We start from the raw sequence: 18,547 nt of genomic DNA, 5'->3' as shown, positions 1-18,547 counted from the left end.
TTCTTGCTCAGGCTGCTCTTGAACTCTTGGACTCCTACAAGCTTTTGCCTCAGCCTCCCAAAGTGTTAGGATTATAGGCGTGAGCCACCTCACTCACTCTATACATCCTTTATACATTTAAATATGTATATGATTTTACCACAAATGACTTAATACTCCTTTTTATAATGACACATGAAATTTTTCCCAAAGTTTTTCTAGCAACTGATTTCCAATGAGGCATTGCTAAACAAAGTTTCTAGCAAACTAATGTTAGCAACAAGTTAACTGAGTGCTCCGCAGAGCACTGGGCCAGCCCTAGTACATTGTTAAAGCTATTGTCCCCAAAGGAATGGCCTATAAAGCAGACATGAGGGGCATCTGATCCATGCTGTAGTGTTTTAGTTATATTATTTTTATCATTCTTTTATTTCTTGTCCTCTGTAGCTGTTTATTCTATTAGGTACTCCCCTCATTAAACTCTTCCCCCAGTGTCTGAATCTGCCATCTAAGTACTGCCCACAAATCGATTGTGCCACTGGAGCCCCAGAATCTGAATTATTAGTTCCTGAGTCACTGAATTATTATTTGTTCTGAGAAGACATGAGATTTGTTCTGAGAAGAACTCCCCTGATGAATCTTTCTGGGACATCTTTACTAGTTTTCCTTCATCTTCCATCCAAACTAGTTGCTGCCCCACTATTTCTCTTTTCTTACTTTCTCCTTCACCACCACTTATGACCTCATGGTTTAAATAATCAGTTCTTGTATTTTTTAATTTTTCTGTAGAGATGGGGTCTTGCTATGTTGCTTACGCTGGTTTCAAACTCCCAACCCTAAGGGATCCTCATGGCTCAGCCTCTCAAGTAACTGAGATTTTAGGCATTAGCTGCTGCACCCAGCTCCCTGTTCCAGGCATTTAATATGCCATGGCAACTAATCCTAATTAACCTCACTTCATAAATGAAGACGTAGACTTGCCTAGGGTCACACAGTAGGATATACCTATATATAACATATTAAAGAGATCTTTTGTTGATAAGCATGCAAGTCATTTTTTTGCCTTTCTTCTATTTTCCCCTTTGATAGTTTTTAAAATGGATTTTAAAAATAAGCAAGCATTCTTTATATTAATAAAATAAAATAAATTTTAATTTAATTAATTTATATTAATAAAATATAAATATAATGTATATTTTATATTATATATTTAATTTGCAATGTCAATAGATTGCTTACTCACTACTCCTTAATTGCCTGAATCTGTAAACTTTTCTAAAGCCCAGTAAGAGTAGGGCATCTTTCTATCGCAAAAAATGTTTTCTGAGCTACAGGTTGGGACCATTTAAGGGAACATGACAGATAACAGGTCTGCAGCCCCCAATGTAAGACCTCACTTTTGCCTTATTTTCATTCCCTTCTATTATCAATATTACCATTTTATTTAAAATTTAGTTATTATGCACTTTCTAAGTACATGGCTTTGGAATAGAACTCCATGAAAACCAGTATTTACCTTTAAAAACAGTTAACTGACATGCTAGAAATATTGATAATAATGAAATTATTGTGCTTTGCTTTTTATTCTCTATAGGATTTGGAGTATTTACTGAATAAGTTGATCAAGTTGTGGAAAATGGATCTAAACGGAAATCCTGTTTGTCTCAAACCAAAATACAGGGACAGACTGATAGTGGTGTCCAAATCTCTGGGTACATTGTTTATATTAATATAATTTTCATAAGAGAATGATTAACTTTTAGTTTATCAGCAAGCTTTCAGAAATATAAATATCACATCTATATCCATGAAAATAGTCAACTTTAAATTTGATTTTTTAATAAGAGCAAAAGTTAAATTTTAAAAATAAAGCATGAAAAATGTCTGCTGATCAGAATAATTAAAGCACCAGATACTCTGTCTTTAAGGAGAAAATGTGGCTGTTACCAATAAAAATGGTTAGTCAAATGTGTAGAACTTGCTGATCTTTTGCCAAACTTTCATTAGCACAAATCTGATGATGATAACGAGAGATTCGTTAGCTCTTGATTCTGTAAATAAAATTAAGTAAGGTTTTCATTGCTTGACATTTGCCAAATGATACTCTAAGAATGAAGTCCCTTTCGTGTGAAAGGGGAGCAGGGTGGGAAAAGTCTTATGAATCCTTGGAAATACTGACATTCCAGAATATGCACTATATTAAGAGATAGGGACAAAAATACTTGGTCAATAGTGACCAAATAATATAGCATCAGAAAGACAGGCAGTATCCTCTCACGATATACACTCATGAGAGGGTATCTGTGATATGCTGTACTTGGGGATAAAAACCAGTGTATGAAAAGACCCTTCAAAGCTCTTAGTTGTGAGTAACCCTTGATTAATCATAACACTAGTTCAGTGGTTCTCTGGGAGGGGGGAGGGGCATATCAGAAAAATCCAAGATTTTTTTTTTTCAAAATACATGTGTTAGGGCCACACTCTGCCACAAGGATAGGGAACAGAAAACACACAGGGAGAAGAGCCAGGTATTGTTTTTAAAAGCTCTATAGATGATTCTGATATTTAACTGCCCATTCCAATCTCTCATCCTCTTCCCTCTTTGCCCACCACACACAATTGTATTAGTCCACTTTCCTTAGCAAGCAAAGTGAATACAATAAATGCTTGATGATTAAGAACCTTCCAATGTTCAGGTAGCCATTTCTGGAAATGTTCATGATTCTATATGGCAGGTGAGACTATAAAAGATGTAGAGGTTAAGTATACTCACTACCAAATGAAAAAAGATTTACTGAAAGTTTGTCTTGAATAAATATTCTTTTCATGTTTTATGATTACAAAATACACATTTCTTGCAAAAAAAAAAAAGAAAAAATTATCACTTATAATCCCACCATAAATATGCAGCTAACACTTTAGTATATGTCTTTCTATGTGCACATATACACATATAACAAATTCTCTGATTTTGGCTTGTCTTTATTCTCATTTCTTTCCCTTACCTAAATAAAAGCAAAAAACACAAAGCTAATTGAAGACCTGGTTTGTTGCATACCAGTCAAAAGGACTATGAGAGCCAGTTGATGTTTTACAGGTTACAGTCCTCACCAGAATGGCAATCCACATATTTGGTTTCCTCAGCATTAGTGGAAGCAAATTTTGTGTTGAGAGCTACCATTAAAATGAAATAAGTTGCACAGGTCTCTGATCTTGTGTCCATTACCTGGCTTCCCCTCTTGAACCATTTCCACCATCTAGTAGCCTCAAGTAAGATCATTTTCTAGAAATGATATAGAATTAGGTTAAACGATTAAATGACATTAGGTTATATTAAATAACAATCTCCCAGTCATTTCTCCACTCTGTCTGGGACATTAAGATGAGGAAGAATGGATTATGGTTAAATATTAGATTGTTCATTCCTTATATTTATAACAGATGTTTTAAAAATATGTATTGATGTAATCCTAGCTAATCAGGAAGCTGAGGCAAGAGGATACTTTAGCCCAAGAGTTCAAGGCTATAGTGAGTTAACACACCACTGCATTCTAACCTATGTGAGATCCTGTTTCTAAATATTAAAAAATAAATTTAGGGTGGTGCCTGTGGCTCAGTGAGTAGGGTGCCAGTCCCATGTACCGAAGGTGGTGAGTTCGAACCTAGCCCCGGCCAAACTGCAACAACAACAAAAAGTCAAAAAATAAGAAGAGAAATGAAAATAAATTGAATTACATTTAAAAAATTTTTTAAATAAATAAATTTTTAAAAAACCTGCCACTTAGAAATTTCATTAGAAAAACTGTCTTTTTATTAAATGAAGGCCATCTGTATTCATGTGATTAAAAAATATGGGTAATATAGAATATCCTATAACTAGGGAATTGATCAATGTTTTTTTGTTTGTTTGTTTTTTGAGACAGTTTCACTATGTTGCCCTCAGTAGAATGCTGTGGTGTCACAGCTCACAGCAACCTAAAACTCTTGGGCTTAAGCGAGTCTCTTGCCTCAGCCTCCCAAGTAGCTGGGACTACAGGTGCCCACCACAACACCCGGATATTTTTTTGTTATAGTTGTCATTGTTGTTTTAGCAGGCCCCAGGCTGGGTTCGAACCCACCAGCCTTGGTGCATGTGGTCAGCACCATAACTACTGTGCTACAGGTGCCAAGCCATGGAATTGATCAATGTTTTATAGTGTATCCATATACAATAGAACATCTGCCATTAAAAATTATGATTAATAGGCCAGGCGAGGGGCGGCGCCTGTGGCTCAGTGAGTAGGGCGCCGGCCCCATATGCCGAGGGTGGCAGGTTCAAACCCAGCCCCGGCCAAACTGCAACAACAAAAAAAATAGCTGGGTGTTGTGGCGGGCACCTCTAGTCCCAGCTGCTTGGGAGGCTGAGGCAAGAGAATTGCGTAAGCCCAAGAGTTAGAGGTTGCTGTGAGCCGTGTGATGTCATGGCACTCTACCTGAGGGCGGTACAGAGAGACTCTGTCTCTACAAAAAAAAAAATAATAAAAATAATAATAATAATAAATAGGCCAGGCGAGGTGGCTCAAGTCTGTAATTCTAGCACTCTGGGAGGCCAAGGCGGGTGTATTACTTGAGCTCAGAAATTTGTGACTAGCTTGAACAAGAGCGAGACCCCGTTTCTAAAAAATAGCCAATCGTTGCAGTGGATGTCTATAGTCCCAGCTACGTGACAGGCTGAGGCAAGAGGATCACTTGAGGCCATGAGTTTGAGGTTGCTGTGAGCTATGACACCATAGCACTCTACTCAGGGTGACAGAATGAGATTCTGTCTCAAAAAAACAAAAAAGTATGCTTAAAGAAAGACATGGTAAAATGCTCACAATACAATACTAAAAAGCAGAATCCAAAACTATATAAATAGAGGGTTCCAATTTTATATGATACACACATAAATACACACACATACATAAGAAACAAGAAAAACTAAGAAACACCCCAAAGTGTTATCAGTAGTATTCAGTTATTTTTTTCTCACTGTAGAAAAAAACAGTTTTAAGGTTTTTTATATTTTCAAAATATCTTATAACATTCAAAAGTTATTTGCTCAATTTAAGAAACTCAGTTGTTGCTTTTTCCTAAGAATAACAATCACATTTTTTTTTTATTAAATCATAGCTGTGTACATCAATGCATTCATGGGGTACAATGTGTTTGTTTATACACAATTTGAAATCTTTCATCTAACTGGTTAACATAGCCTTCATGGCATTTTCTTAGTTATTGTGTTAAGACATTTATATTCTACGTTTAGTAAATTTCACATATACCCTTGTAAGATGCACCGTTACTCTGTCCCTCAAGGTATGTAGAGTACCTTGGCCTCATCCTAGCTCACAGCAACCTCCTGCATCAGTCTTCTGACTAGGTGGGACTATAGGTGCACACCACCACATCTGGCTAATTTTTCTATTTTTAGTAGAGACAGGGTCTCACTTTGCTCAGGTCTTAAACTCCTGAGTTCAAGTGATCCTCCTGCCTTGGCCTCCCAGAGTGCTAGGATTACAGGGGTAAGCCACCACACCCAACCCATAATATTATTTAATCAGGCTTGGTGCTGTAGCACAGTTGTTACAGAGCCAGCCACATACACCAAGGCTGGTGGGTTCAAACCTTGCCCAGGCCAGCTAAACAACAATGACAACTGCAACAAAAAATAGCCAGGCATTGTGGCAGGTGCCTGTAGTCCCAGCTACTTGGGAGGCTGAGGCAAGAGAATCCCTTAAGCCCAAGAGTTTTAGGTTGCTGTGAGCTGTGATGCCACAGCACTCTACTGAGGGCAACATAGTGAGAGACTCTGTCTCCAAAAATATATCTATATATATAATTTAATCAATAGATAGTATTATTTAATTTTTATTGAGTATAACAACATTTTTGTTTTTAAAAATAACAATGTAGCTTATGTATAACCCTAGAAGGGAAGTCATATGCCAAATTGTTTACAGTTATTATTATCTTTGGCAGCGATAAAAAGGAGGGGTGTGGATAATAATTACACAGCACTTTTATGTTTAAGCACATATCCTTTCTGAAATCAGAAAAAAATCTAAAATTAAATAAAAGCTTAACATAAATATGGAAGTTGTGTAAACATGTATTTTTAAAAGAAATTTATTTCAGCTTGTGACATGCCTTAAGTTCATGTGGCCTAAGCCAGCAATGCATATTTCCATTTATATATTTACATGTATATATTGTAATTTTAAAATATATGTATTTTTATCCAGAATTTCTTGATGGAAAAGAAATTAAAAATGTGGAAAGACAATTCCTAATGAATTGGAAAGCATCCAAAGATGCCAAGAAAATCAGCAAGAAAAAAAGCAGTAAAAATGAGGACACAAGCAATTCATATACAAGTAAGCACACTGTCACTCACTGACTGACTGCTTCTAGCAAAGGGAATATTCTAAGCAACAACAACAAAAAGAAATTCCATGAAATAAGGGATTTTTTTTCTATTAAAGCTTTTTGTAACTTACTTAGTTATATGATTTAACTTGTACAGGAAATTTTACCTATAATGCTTACATATGAAAACTGTAGCTACTATGAACAAAAGCTCTTTTTAATTCATACTGGGTATGAATGTGTAAGCCATGTAAACAGAGTAGTGACAGTGGGGAAAAATATATAATTTTATATTTGGCAAAAATGCATGTCACCGGTTATGCAAATGGAAAAACAACAGCTGACTAAATAAATTGTGAAACCAAGCCACCAGTATATCAGTTTAGCAGCCACGCAATAATCACTTTTTTCATCAGGATAAAAAATTAAAATGTATCACAGCCAACATCTGTAGCCTATAACCTGTAGCCTGTCCCCCTTCTCATGCACACATTCCAACGCCAGAATATTTGGATTGTAATATGCCTAAAAATGTGTTACAAAGAACATACCAAAGTGGAACTGAGCCCTAAAGTTTAACAGTTCTCTTCAAGAATTGACTCTTCATAGATTTTGTAGTCCACAACATTGGGATAATCTCCTTCCTCCTTTCCAGGATAATGTTTGAATGCTAATGTTCTTCTCCCACACTGACTACAGCAGGAGATGGGGGAATGGGAAAGGGGTTAGGCCAGAGAATAGGAAAAGGGAACATGAAACAGTGAAATGAGGCTTTGTGCATGGGTAGCACATCCTCAGAGCTCTGTCATTCTAGGACAAGAAGGCTGAGGGGAGGAGGAACAGGGGCAGAAAGGCACAGAGCACTAGTGATTTTGTCATATCGTGTCCATTGAATATGAACTATAGAAAAGCATTTAATAGAATGGGACTTTCTTAGCTGATAGTATCCCATGAGTGATATCATGTTGGCTATGTGAATTTCTCAAGGTCTGAAATTTGTAAAACAGTCAAGAGATATTTCTCCTCTGTTTGTCCCTGGCTAGCTGTGAAGGTCAAAATGAGACCCAGGGTAGGGTATTTTATGTATTTTCAATATTATACCAAACATGCCAAAGCACCTAATTAATATTGAATTTCTCATAAGGTTCAATACCACCTTCACCCCAGAATTGAGACAATTTTAAAAATAATATGGTATCCTACATCTTAGTAGATTTCAAAAATGATTACTAATTCAAGGATAATTACATTAATTAATTTTTAACTTCTCCAATGAAATTTAATAAAATCATAATGTTTACTTTTGTAATTTAAATAAATTAGTCATTTAATTTTCTCAAAGCAATCCTTATCAATCTCTTTATAATCTAGTGTGAGCCCCAACTAACAAAAACAATCCTTAAAGTCATATTGATACATTAACAACAAACTATTCAAAAAGAAATTATGAAAAGAATCCCATTTACAATAGAACCAAAAAGAATAAAACACCAGGTGCAGTGGCTCACACCTGTAATCTGAACACTCTGCGAGACAAGACAGACGTAGTAAGAACTGAGAATCGTGGGCAGCTCCTGTGGCTCAGTCGGTAAGGCGCCGGCCCCATATACCGAGGGTGGCGGGTTCAAACCTGGCCCCGGCTGAACTGCAAACCAAAAAATAGCTGGGCGTTGTGGCGGGCACCTGTAGTCCCAGCTACTCGGGAGGCTGAGGCAAGAGAATCGCTTAAGCCCAGGAGTTGGAGGTTGCTGTGAGCTGCGTGATGCCATGGCACTCTACTGAGGGGGATAAAGTGAGACTCTGTCTCTGCAAAAAAAAAAAAAAGAACTGAGAATCGTCTCTACTAAAAACAGAAAAACTAGCTGGGCATTGTGGCCAGCACCTATAGTCCTAGCTATTCAGGAGGCTGAGGTAAGAGAATCACCTGAGCCCAGGAATTTGAGGTTGCTGTGAGCCAAGACCCCTCGGCACTCTACCCAGGGTGACTCAGTGAGATCGTCTCAAAAAAAAAAAAAAAGATAATAATAATAATATTAAAACACCCAGGAATAAACTTAACTAAGGAGATTAGAGACTTGTATACCAAAACCTATAAAATAGTGACTAAAGAAATTAAACAAGACACAATGAAAACACATCCCATGTTCATGAATTGAAAGACAATATCCATACGACCCAAAGTGATCTACAGATTCAGTATAATCCTCTATCAAAATCCAATGAAATTTTTACGAAAATAAAAAAAATTCTAATACTTATATGGAACCACTAAAGACCATGACTAGCCAAATTAATCTTGAAAAAGAACAAAGCTGAAGGCAACACATGTCCTCATCACAATGGATAAAAGACCTAAAACTAAGGCATGAAACTAAGAATTCCAGAAAAAAAAGTTGGAAAAATTCTCACAGAAATCAGCCTAGGCAAAGAATTTATGCATATATGAAGAGGACCCTAAAGGCGATCACAGCAACACAAAATTTAACAAATAAGACCTGATTAAATTATTTCCACACAGCCACATAAACAATCATTAGAGTGAATAGACAACCTATAGAATGGGGAAAAAATAGACAAAGCTATATACCTCCAATAAAGGGTTGATAACCAGACTCAAACAAATCAGCAAGAAAAAAAATCAAGGAAAAAACCAAACAACCCCATTCGAAAGTGAACGTAAACAGAAACATTTCATGTTAGACTAATGGCCAACAAACATTTGAAAAAATTCTCAAAATCTCTAATCATCAGGTAATGCAAATCAAAACCATAATAAGAAATCACTTAACTCCAGTGAAAATGTTTTTTATTAAAAAATCCCCAAACACCAAATTTCGTGTGGATGCAGAGAGATAGGAACTCACATAGACTGTTGGTAGGACTGCAAACTAATAAAACCTCTATCAAAACCAGTATGGAAATATCTCAGAGAACTAGAAGTAGGCCTATCATTCAATCCAGCAATCCCACCACTGGGTATTTACCCAAAGGAACAAAGACAAGACATTTCAGGGAAAAAACAAAACAAACAAACACCTGCCTTCGAATGTTTATAGCAGCACAATTCACAATTGCAAAGATGTAGAAACAACTCAAGTGCCCATCAATACGTGAGAGGGTAAATAAAATGTGATATCTGTATACCATAGAGTACTACTGAGCCATAAAAAAGGCTCAAGAACTACTGCCTCTTGTATTAACCTGGATAGAATTGGAGACCATCCTTCTAAGTGAAGTATCACAAGAATGGGAAAACAAACACTTCATGTACTCACTATTAAACTGAAACTAATCTTTTGACACTTATGTGAACATATGGAAATAACACACATCAAAACTCAAGTAGGTGGAAGGAAGAGGAGGGGATGGTTAAATTCATACCTAACAAGTACAATGCATACTATCTGGGTGATAAGCACGCTTATAACTTGGACTCAAACAGTACAAAAGCAATTTATGTAACCAAGACATTTATACCCTACAATATTCTGAAATAAAATTTTAAAAAGGAAATATATTACAAAGCTCTAGTTTAAACAAAAAACAGTAAGGCATTGGCAAAAGACAGGCAGCAATGGAAGATAATAGAGAGTCCAGAAATAAATCCAGCCAGTCAACTGATCTTTGACAAAAGATAATCACTTCAACAAATGGTGCTGGGAATATTGGATATTCACATAAAAGAAAGAAAGAAATTGGACCTTTATCTCCCACTATACATAAAAATCAGCTCAAAATGGATTAAAGACTTAAACATAAGAGCTACAACTGTAAAACTAGCATAAAACATGGGAGAAAAGCTCCACGAAATTGGTCCTGGCAGTGATTTCATGGAAATGACACAAAAAGCATAGGTAACAAAAACAAAAATAAACAATCAGGACTGTGTCAAACTAAGTTTCAGCACAGCAAAATAAAGGTCAAAGGAGTGCAAAGGCAACCTAAGAATGGGAGAATATTTCCAAACCATAGGTCTGATAGAAATTATTCTCCAAAATATATAAAGAACTCCTACAACTCAATAACAACAAAAAAAACCTAATAACCCAGTTTCAAAATGGGCTAAAGAATTTAAGACATTTCTCCAAAGATGATATACAAATAGCCAAGAAATATATGAAAAAATAGACAGTGTCACTGATCATCAGGAAAATGAAAATCAAAACCATGAGCTATCAACTCATACCTGTTAAGACAGCTATTAACAAAAAAGGAAAAGAAGACAAGGGTTGGAGAAGATGTGGAGAAACTGGAACCTTTACAAACTGTTGCTGGGAATGCAAAATGCTATAGCCACCTTGGCAGTGTATAGGTGCCTCAACAAGTTAAAAACAGAGGCTGGGTGTGGTGGTTCACACCTGTAATCCTAGCACACTGGGAGACCAAGGTGGATGGATCTCCTGAGCTCAGGAGTTTGAGATCAGCCTGAGCAACAGTGAGACCCCCCATCTCTACTAAAAATAGAAAAAGGAGTCAGGCACTGTGGCAGGTGCCTGTAGTCCCAGCTACTTGAAAGGCCCCAGAGTTTGAGTTTGAGGTTGCTGTGAGCTATGACGATGCCATGGCACTCTCTCCAGGTGACAGAGCGAGACTGTCTCCAAAAAAAAGCAACTAAAAACAGGACTACCATATGTTCCAGCAATCCTATATCTGGGTATTTATCAAAAAGAATTGAAATTAAGATTGCTGGGAGATATTAGCACTCCTGTGTTCATTGTACCATATTCACAATAGCCAAGATATGGACACTGTGCAGATAAGTGGATAAGGAAAACATATTATATATAGAAAATGGAACACAGAAGACTATTTGAGCCTTTAAAAAAGGAAGGAAATTTTGCAATATGTGACAATATGAGTGAATATTGAGGATATTATACTAAGTGAAATAAACAAGTCACAAAAAGACAAATACTGCATGATTCCACTTACATAACGTATCTAAAATAAGTCACATTCACAGAATCATAGAGTGGAATGCTGTTGCAGCAGCTGGGGGGAGGAATGGGGACTTAACAACAGACGTAACATTCCCGTCAAGGAAGATGAATAAATTCTAGGTACAACATTGTACCTGAAGTAAAAAATAATGTACTGACTCGGCGCCTGTGGCTCGAACGGCTAAGGCGACATACACCTGAGCTGGCAGGTTCGAATCCAGCCAGGGCCCGCCAAACAACAATGACAGCTGCAACCAAAAAAATAGCCAGGCGTTGTGGTGGGCACCTGTAGTCCCAGCTACTTGGGAGGCAGAGGCAGGAGAATCGCTTGAACCCAGAGTTGGAGGTTGCTATGAGCTGTGATGCCACGGCAATCTACCCAGGATGACAGCTTGAGGTTCTGTCTCAAAAAAAAAGAAAAAAAATGTACTATACACTTGAAAATTTGTTGAAGGTAGATCTCATGTTAAATGTTCTTGCCACATTTTTAAAAAACCATATAAGATGTCACAGAAAATTATTTTTGTACCTTGCTATAGTTACTATTATGATAATCATTAATAATTAAAAATGGAAAGCACTTGCATCTAGATGGTAAAGAAGAGGGGTTAATGGAAGAAAAGAGCTGACTAATTAGTACTAATGTTTGTACTAATTTTAAACATTTTCACACATTGCATTTAATTGTTATAGCTTATGAGGCTATAATTATTATAACTATTTTGCAGATGAAAGAGCTGAGTTCCAGAAAAATTAAGTAACTTGCCTGAGGTCAAAAAAGCTAGCAGGGGATACAGTTATTAATAACTTCATGAAACAGCTTTCGCTTTTAGTGAGCACTTTAGTACTGACTGGCTGAATTATGTTGGGATATAAGGCCAAAAATGGCTGTTCCACTTTGAATTCACTTTAATTTGGTGGTAATTTAGGAAAACCTAAAGATATGGAAATATGTAATATGTAAACAACCAATTTTTTTATTTTTTGTTTTTTTTTTGCAGTTTCTGGCTGGGGCTGTGTTTGAACCCACCACCTCTGGCACATGGGGCTGATACCCTACTCCTTTGAACCACAGGCACCACCCCTAAACAACCAATTTTTTTTTTGGTAGAGACAGAGTCTCACTTTATTGCCCTCCGTAGAGTGCTGTGAAATCACAGCTCACAGCAACCTTCAACTCTTGGGCTTAGGCAATTCTCTTGCCTCAGCCTCCTGAGTAGCTGGGACTACAGGCGCCTGCCACAACGCCCGGCTATTTTTTTGTTGCAGTTTGTCTGGGGCTGGGTTTAAACCCGCCACCCTCGGTATATGGGGCTAGCACCCTGCCCTCTGAGTCACAGGTGCCACCCAACAACCTATTTTTTATAAATAAAAAGGAACTAGGATAATATGAAAGAACTTCAAAAAAAAAATTTTTTTTGAGACAGTCTCACATTGACACCCTGATAGAGTGCAAATGAACTCTAACATTAATTAAATTAAAATAAAATTCAAAGTGAACACCAACTACCTGCAATAGAAAATTGAGCAGCTAGGCTCACACCTATGATTCTAGCACCTGGGAGGCCAAAGCAGGAAGAATACTAGAGCTCAGGAGTTCCAGGCTGAGCAAGAGTGACACCCCATTTCTTCTAGAAATAGAAAAAATTAGCTGGGCATTGTGGCAGGGTCTGTAGTCCTAGCTACTTGGGAGGCTAAGACAGGAGGATCTCTTGAGCCCAGGAGTTTGAGGTTGCTGTGAGCTAGGCTGATGCCATGGCACTCTAGCCCAGGCAATAGAGTGAGACCCTCTCTTAATAAAAAAAAAAAAAAAAAAGAGGGAAGGAAGGAGATTATCTGAGTTTTTTTCTTCAAAGTACTTAGTTATTATTTCTTACCCTTCTCCCTCACCATTTGCATGTATTTGCCATGCCAATCTAAACAGATGGTACAAATCTGAGACTCTCAGGCTTAAAAACTAGTGACACCCCTAGATTCATGTATGTAATGTACAATAACTCTATCCTTTTGTATGTGGCCAATAGCATACTATATGGTCTTTATGCAAGGCTTTTTTATTATTGATCAAGAGAAAAGGAAAGCATAAATTAAAATCTAGAAAGCATATTATGTATTTTTAAAATTTATAGTATATCTTTGAAGTCTTAAAAAGAGTTCATCAAGAAGAACCTTTTAAAAGCCATCTCTGTACAACCAAACACACCATAAGGAAACAGTAATTCCTCTTTTTTTTTTTTTTCTGGTGTTGCAGTTTGGCCAGGGCCAGGATTGAACCTGACACCCTTAGTATATGGGGCCAGCACTTGACTCACTGAGCCACAGGTGCCGCCCAAAACAGTAATTCTTAAGAAGATAGTAATTTTTTTTTTTTTTTTGTAGAGACAGAGTCTCACTTTATGGCCCGGTAGAGTGCCGTGGCCTCACACAGCTCACAGCAACCTCCAACTCCTGGCTTAAGCCATTCTCTTGCCTCAGCCTCCCGAATAGCTGGGACTACAGGCGCCCGCCACAAAGCCCGGCTATTTTTTGGTTGCAGTTTGGCGGGGGCCGGGTTTGAACCCGCCACCCTCGGTATATGGGGCCGGCGCCTTACCGACTGAGCCACAGGCGCCGCCCAGAAGATAGTAATTTTTATACTTCCTAACTTTTTTTTTTTTTGTAGAGACAGAGTCTCACTGTACCGCCCTCGGTAGAGTGCCGTGGCGTCACACGGCTCACAGCAACCTCTAACTCTTGGGCTTACGCGATTCTCTTGCCTCAGCCTCCCGAGCAGCTGGGACTACAGGCACCCGCCACAACGCCCAGCTATTTTCTTTTTTGTTGCTGTTTGGCGGGGGCCGGGTTTGAACCCGCCACCCTCGGTATATGGGGCCGGCGCCTTACCGACTGAGCCACAGGCGCCGCCCAGAAGATAGTAATTTTTATACTTCCTAACTTTTTTTTTTTTTGTAGAGACAGAGTCTCACTGTACCGCCCTCGGTAGAGTGCCGTGGCGTCACACGGCTCACAGCAATCTCTAACTCTTGGGCTTACGCGATTCTCTTGCCTCAGCCTCCCGAGCAGCTGGGACTACAGGCACCCGCCACAACGCCCAGCTATTTTCTTTTTTGTTGCTGTTTGGCCGGGGCTGGGTTTGAACCCGCCACCCTCGGCATATGGGGCCGGCGCCCTACTCACTGAGCCACAGGCGCCGCTATATACTTCCTAACTTTTTACATATTTTGATAGGCTTGTAAATATGGAGCTCTATACTTGGAGATTATGGTAAAATTATAGCATTTGTAACCTCTGACTTCAAGGATTTTATAATTTTAAAAGTTTTCATAAATATACCCATAAAGCTATATGACTCAAAATTGGAAACATAATTAAATACTTCAATAAGCTCCAAAATACATGCACATCTTTTAGCATTTACTTTTATAGCATTTTATGAAAAAATTCATGTATTCAGTTAATGAACATTTATTAAGCACCTTGGATATGCTCAGGATCATACTAGGCAGTGTATTCTAGGGAGAGTGCCTAGAAGTAAATAAAGCGGTCCCCAGTCAAAAGTAATCATTGTGGGAAAGGATGGAGGATCTATAAATAGGTAAATAATGAGTAGTGTTAAATGCCAAAATTAAAAAAATAAATAAATGCCAAAATAAAGGTATAGACATATCCCCAAACTATACATAACTAATCTATTACCTAAAGGTTAGATATTTTGAGAAAAATGAATTAATTCAGAACAGCTTAATTCAAGGCAGTTAATATTTATTTATTCAATCATTCATTTTTAATTTTGTTTTTTAAAGATGGGGTGTCACTATGTTGCCCAGGCTGGTCTCAAATTCATAGGTTCAAGTGATTCTCCTACCTTATCCTTCTGAATAGCTGAGACCATAGGCATGCCACCATGCCTGGCTCTATAAATATTAATATTATAACTGATAATATATAATTGATAATATATATTTATAGAATATTAATATTGGTGCACCTATTTTGTCTATAATAGTTAACCATCAACTTTCCTGTATAAATTTTCATGTATGCAAGTCTGTGATATTTTAACTTGGATATTAATTTTATCATTGGCTTTATTGTCTCTATTTAGCCTAATTCCATTTCATAAAATGTAATTTTAAATAATGTAATACTGTTATATGCCATTGTTACAATTTAGTTATTAGTATCAAAGCAGAATGCTTTTAATTCTTTGTATACTACAGGTAACTTTGAAACAATGCATCACATAGTTCCTGTTTATTACCCACAGATGGGTAAGCCAAAATTAGTCTTTTTCTCTGAAATAGAGAGATACCTTGTAAATGGAAATGCATCTCCAAAAAGTTCCCAAGAAGATAACACTAAAATTATTGAAGAAATTGGGTAGGTTCTTTCAAATATTTGTGTGATTTATCTTTTTTGGTGGCGGGATAAGACACCTCATTGTCAACAACACAGAGGAAGAGAAGCTCTCCATCTGTCTCCTAGTTCTCTGTTCTCAACACTTCTTAGCCAAACAGAAAAAAAAAAGAAAGTTTGTTATTGTTGATCTGCCCAATCATAACGCTGCAGTAGGAAAGGTGATTCCATAAGTGTTTGGGCGTTTCACACTATATGTATCTACTGAGGTTAGGCACATGGCTCAGTCCCAGAAGCAACAGGTAAAGATAGGTGAGGCCCAGGTGATGATGGGTCTACCAGTGAGTGAGCAACTGCATTAAAAGGCCATAGGTGCAGAAAGGAGAAATCCACAGGACTACAGAGGTAAGCTACTTTTATCACTTCTCCAAACTGAAGGTTCTTAACCTGTTGTCTCTGAAGGCAACATTAGAAATTTCATTAAATTCTCAAAGGGGTTTATGATCCAAAAATAGTTTAAGAGCCATTATTCTAAACCCTGAGCATATATGTAAGTTAGTTCCATGTGAATCAGCTTTAAGTCTCCTGATAAGGAGAAAATTGCTTTTTGGTTTAAAAAAATATAATGTAAAAATGTAAAATAAACCATACCAGAAAATAATTATTCATAAAACATTAAACATGCATCATATGCTGGGAAACACTGAATATGAAAACTCAAATGAGATAATCCTGATCTCAAATACTTTGCAACAAGCTAGTTGTGAAGTCAAATGCAATATAATTACCCTACTATGTGATAAATGCTATGGGCATTATCATCCAGATCCTAATAAATCCTATAAATTGTTCATTCAACTTATTTTTTTCTTTATAATCAATACAACAATTGTTCTATTAATCTTTATAATAATATACTAGTCATTAGAATATAATAAAGGGCAATAGCATATTTCATTGAGAAAGTAATTAGAGCCAATAGACATACTTTGGAATAGTTTTCCTTTTCCCAGAACTGCCTTCTAAAGGTCAAGTGGGTCCTGAGACTCTCTTTGCAAGATCCAATCAAGGGATGACTTAGCAGAGCCCATCTGAAAAAGCCCCATGGACAACTCTGCTGTGCTGTCCTACTCCTATTCCCTACCGAGTGGCTCAGGCTTCCCAGGATGCAGACTTGGGGGAGGGAAGGTCTTTGAGTCTGGAAAATGCTTGATTTGGACAGAGGCAAAATAATATGTAGGCAGTCCTTGTTTGGGTCTGGCCTCCTCTCTATTCACAATAAAACCAGAGCTGTGTGAGATTTTGTGGCTTATATTTATTCTTATTACCATAAAAATAATAGTCAGCTTGTCCACAGCACCCTGGTATTTCTTAAAGATCTGTACAACTGTTATCAATTCCACAACTGTTCTTCAGTCTAATTTGTTTGCCAAACATTTTGAAAAGTCTTTCTAATATATCATCAAGATGGACAATAAAACAAAAATGTACACAACCTTAGAAAACAATGTTGGTGAATTCTATACATTGATACACACTAAATTAGATCAAGTAGTGAGCTGTGGCACATAACACATATTTTATAGGTTTGGGCAAAGCTCAAATCACTAGGAGTGCACTGATAAAATAGCAAATCACTCTACTCTCATTTTCCTAACTAGGAACACTAAATACAGAGCTAAGATGATTTTTTAAATATAAACCACTAAAGACTACAGAGGAAAGTTACTATAAATAAAGCAAACAGAATAGAGGGATTCTAGTGAGAGAACATGAAGAGTGTCCTCCTTCTGCCACTGTCAGTAAAATCAAATATGTTCAATCCTGAGTCTTCAGGTTTATCCTGTGAAAAATATTTTGTAAATATTTTCTTTTGGGATTCATGTAATGTTTTCACTGTAGGCATGCCAAAATACTGTTTTGGTATTTGAAAAGATTCAAGTCATATTTGATCGGAAATATCAGTTCTACCTCTCTTTAATAAAAAGTGATCGAACGGATTATGGAATTTCATTAAGCTCTTGATAAAGATTTTTAGGATGTGCCTATTACTAACATTTTACTCACTAATTTAACATAAAGCTAAAAGATAACAATAATAAAGCTAGAAAGTCAGTAAAATGTTAAAAACAAAATACCCAGCCCAAACACAAAGAATAGATTTTTTAGTTTCTAGAAAAATGATTAAAGCAATTCCTTACCTTAATTACTTATTTAAGGGAAAGAATGAGCTGGTATCAGCAGACATGTCACCTACAGTCTATATTTAATATTCAAGGCAGGGAGCCTGCTCAGAGGTGGAAATAAGCGTGGAGTGCATCTTCCAGTAAAGTATGTGCCCCACACTCCTTTGGGATTCTATACACTGGAGGCTGTGGCTATATCCTATGTAGAGCACAGTAAAGCAACATCTGTCCAAAGACAGGGGAATGTTTTCCACCTCTTTTATAAATGCAGGCAATCTGTGCTCATGTATATTTATACAAGCCTGCTTTCCTTACAGGGAGGAAAAAGTCAGACTCGTTGACGTTATTTTTGACCCTCAAACTGAACTTGATACTATCAATGTACACTTTAATTAAAGATTAGGTCAAAACTATTTTTTATTTAAAGGCTGATTCTGAACAAATGCCTTCACTGTTCAATTAAAAATAATATATGGTTTTAAACAAACAAAAAAAGGTACACATTGCTTCTTTCTGTGTTTGTCATAGTAAATACTTCTGACAGATGTTTCCTCTCTTTTCAAACATACTAGGAGGTGCTTGAGCCTTAGTAATTTAAAATAGTCATTAAGCGCATTTATATATTGCATATAACACCCACTGAGAATATTGTGCAGCACTGTACAATGAGAAAAGCAAATTGTTATTTGATTATTAATT

The 18,547-nt window shown here is 37.0% G+C and overlaps 1 protein-coding gene across 1 annotated transcript in view; it reads left to right on the top strand.

Moving 5' to 3' along the window:
- The window catches only part of PPP1R42 (protein phosphatase 1 regulatory subunit 42), a 56,584-nt gene that overhangs the window by 32,887 nt on the left and 5,150 nt on the right, over positions 1–18,547 (top strand). The window contains 3 exon segments of the mRNA XM_053558644.1: positions 1,574–1,691; positions 6,243–6,374; positions 15,527–15,686. Coding sequence (XP_053414619.1) covers positions 1,574–1,691; positions 6,243–6,374; positions 15,527–15,686 — 410 coding nt within the window.

The sequence above is a fragment of the Nycticebus coucang genome, chromosome 13 (assembly GCF_027406575.1).
Source record: "Nycticebus coucang isolate mNycCou1 chromosome 13, mNycCou1.pri, whole genome shotgun sequence".
Taxonomy (NCBI): Eukaryota; Metazoa; Chordata; class Mammalia; order Primates; family Lorisidae; genus Nycticebus; species Nycticebus coucang.
This window is presented reverse-complemented; position numbering and strand designations above follow the sequence as displayed.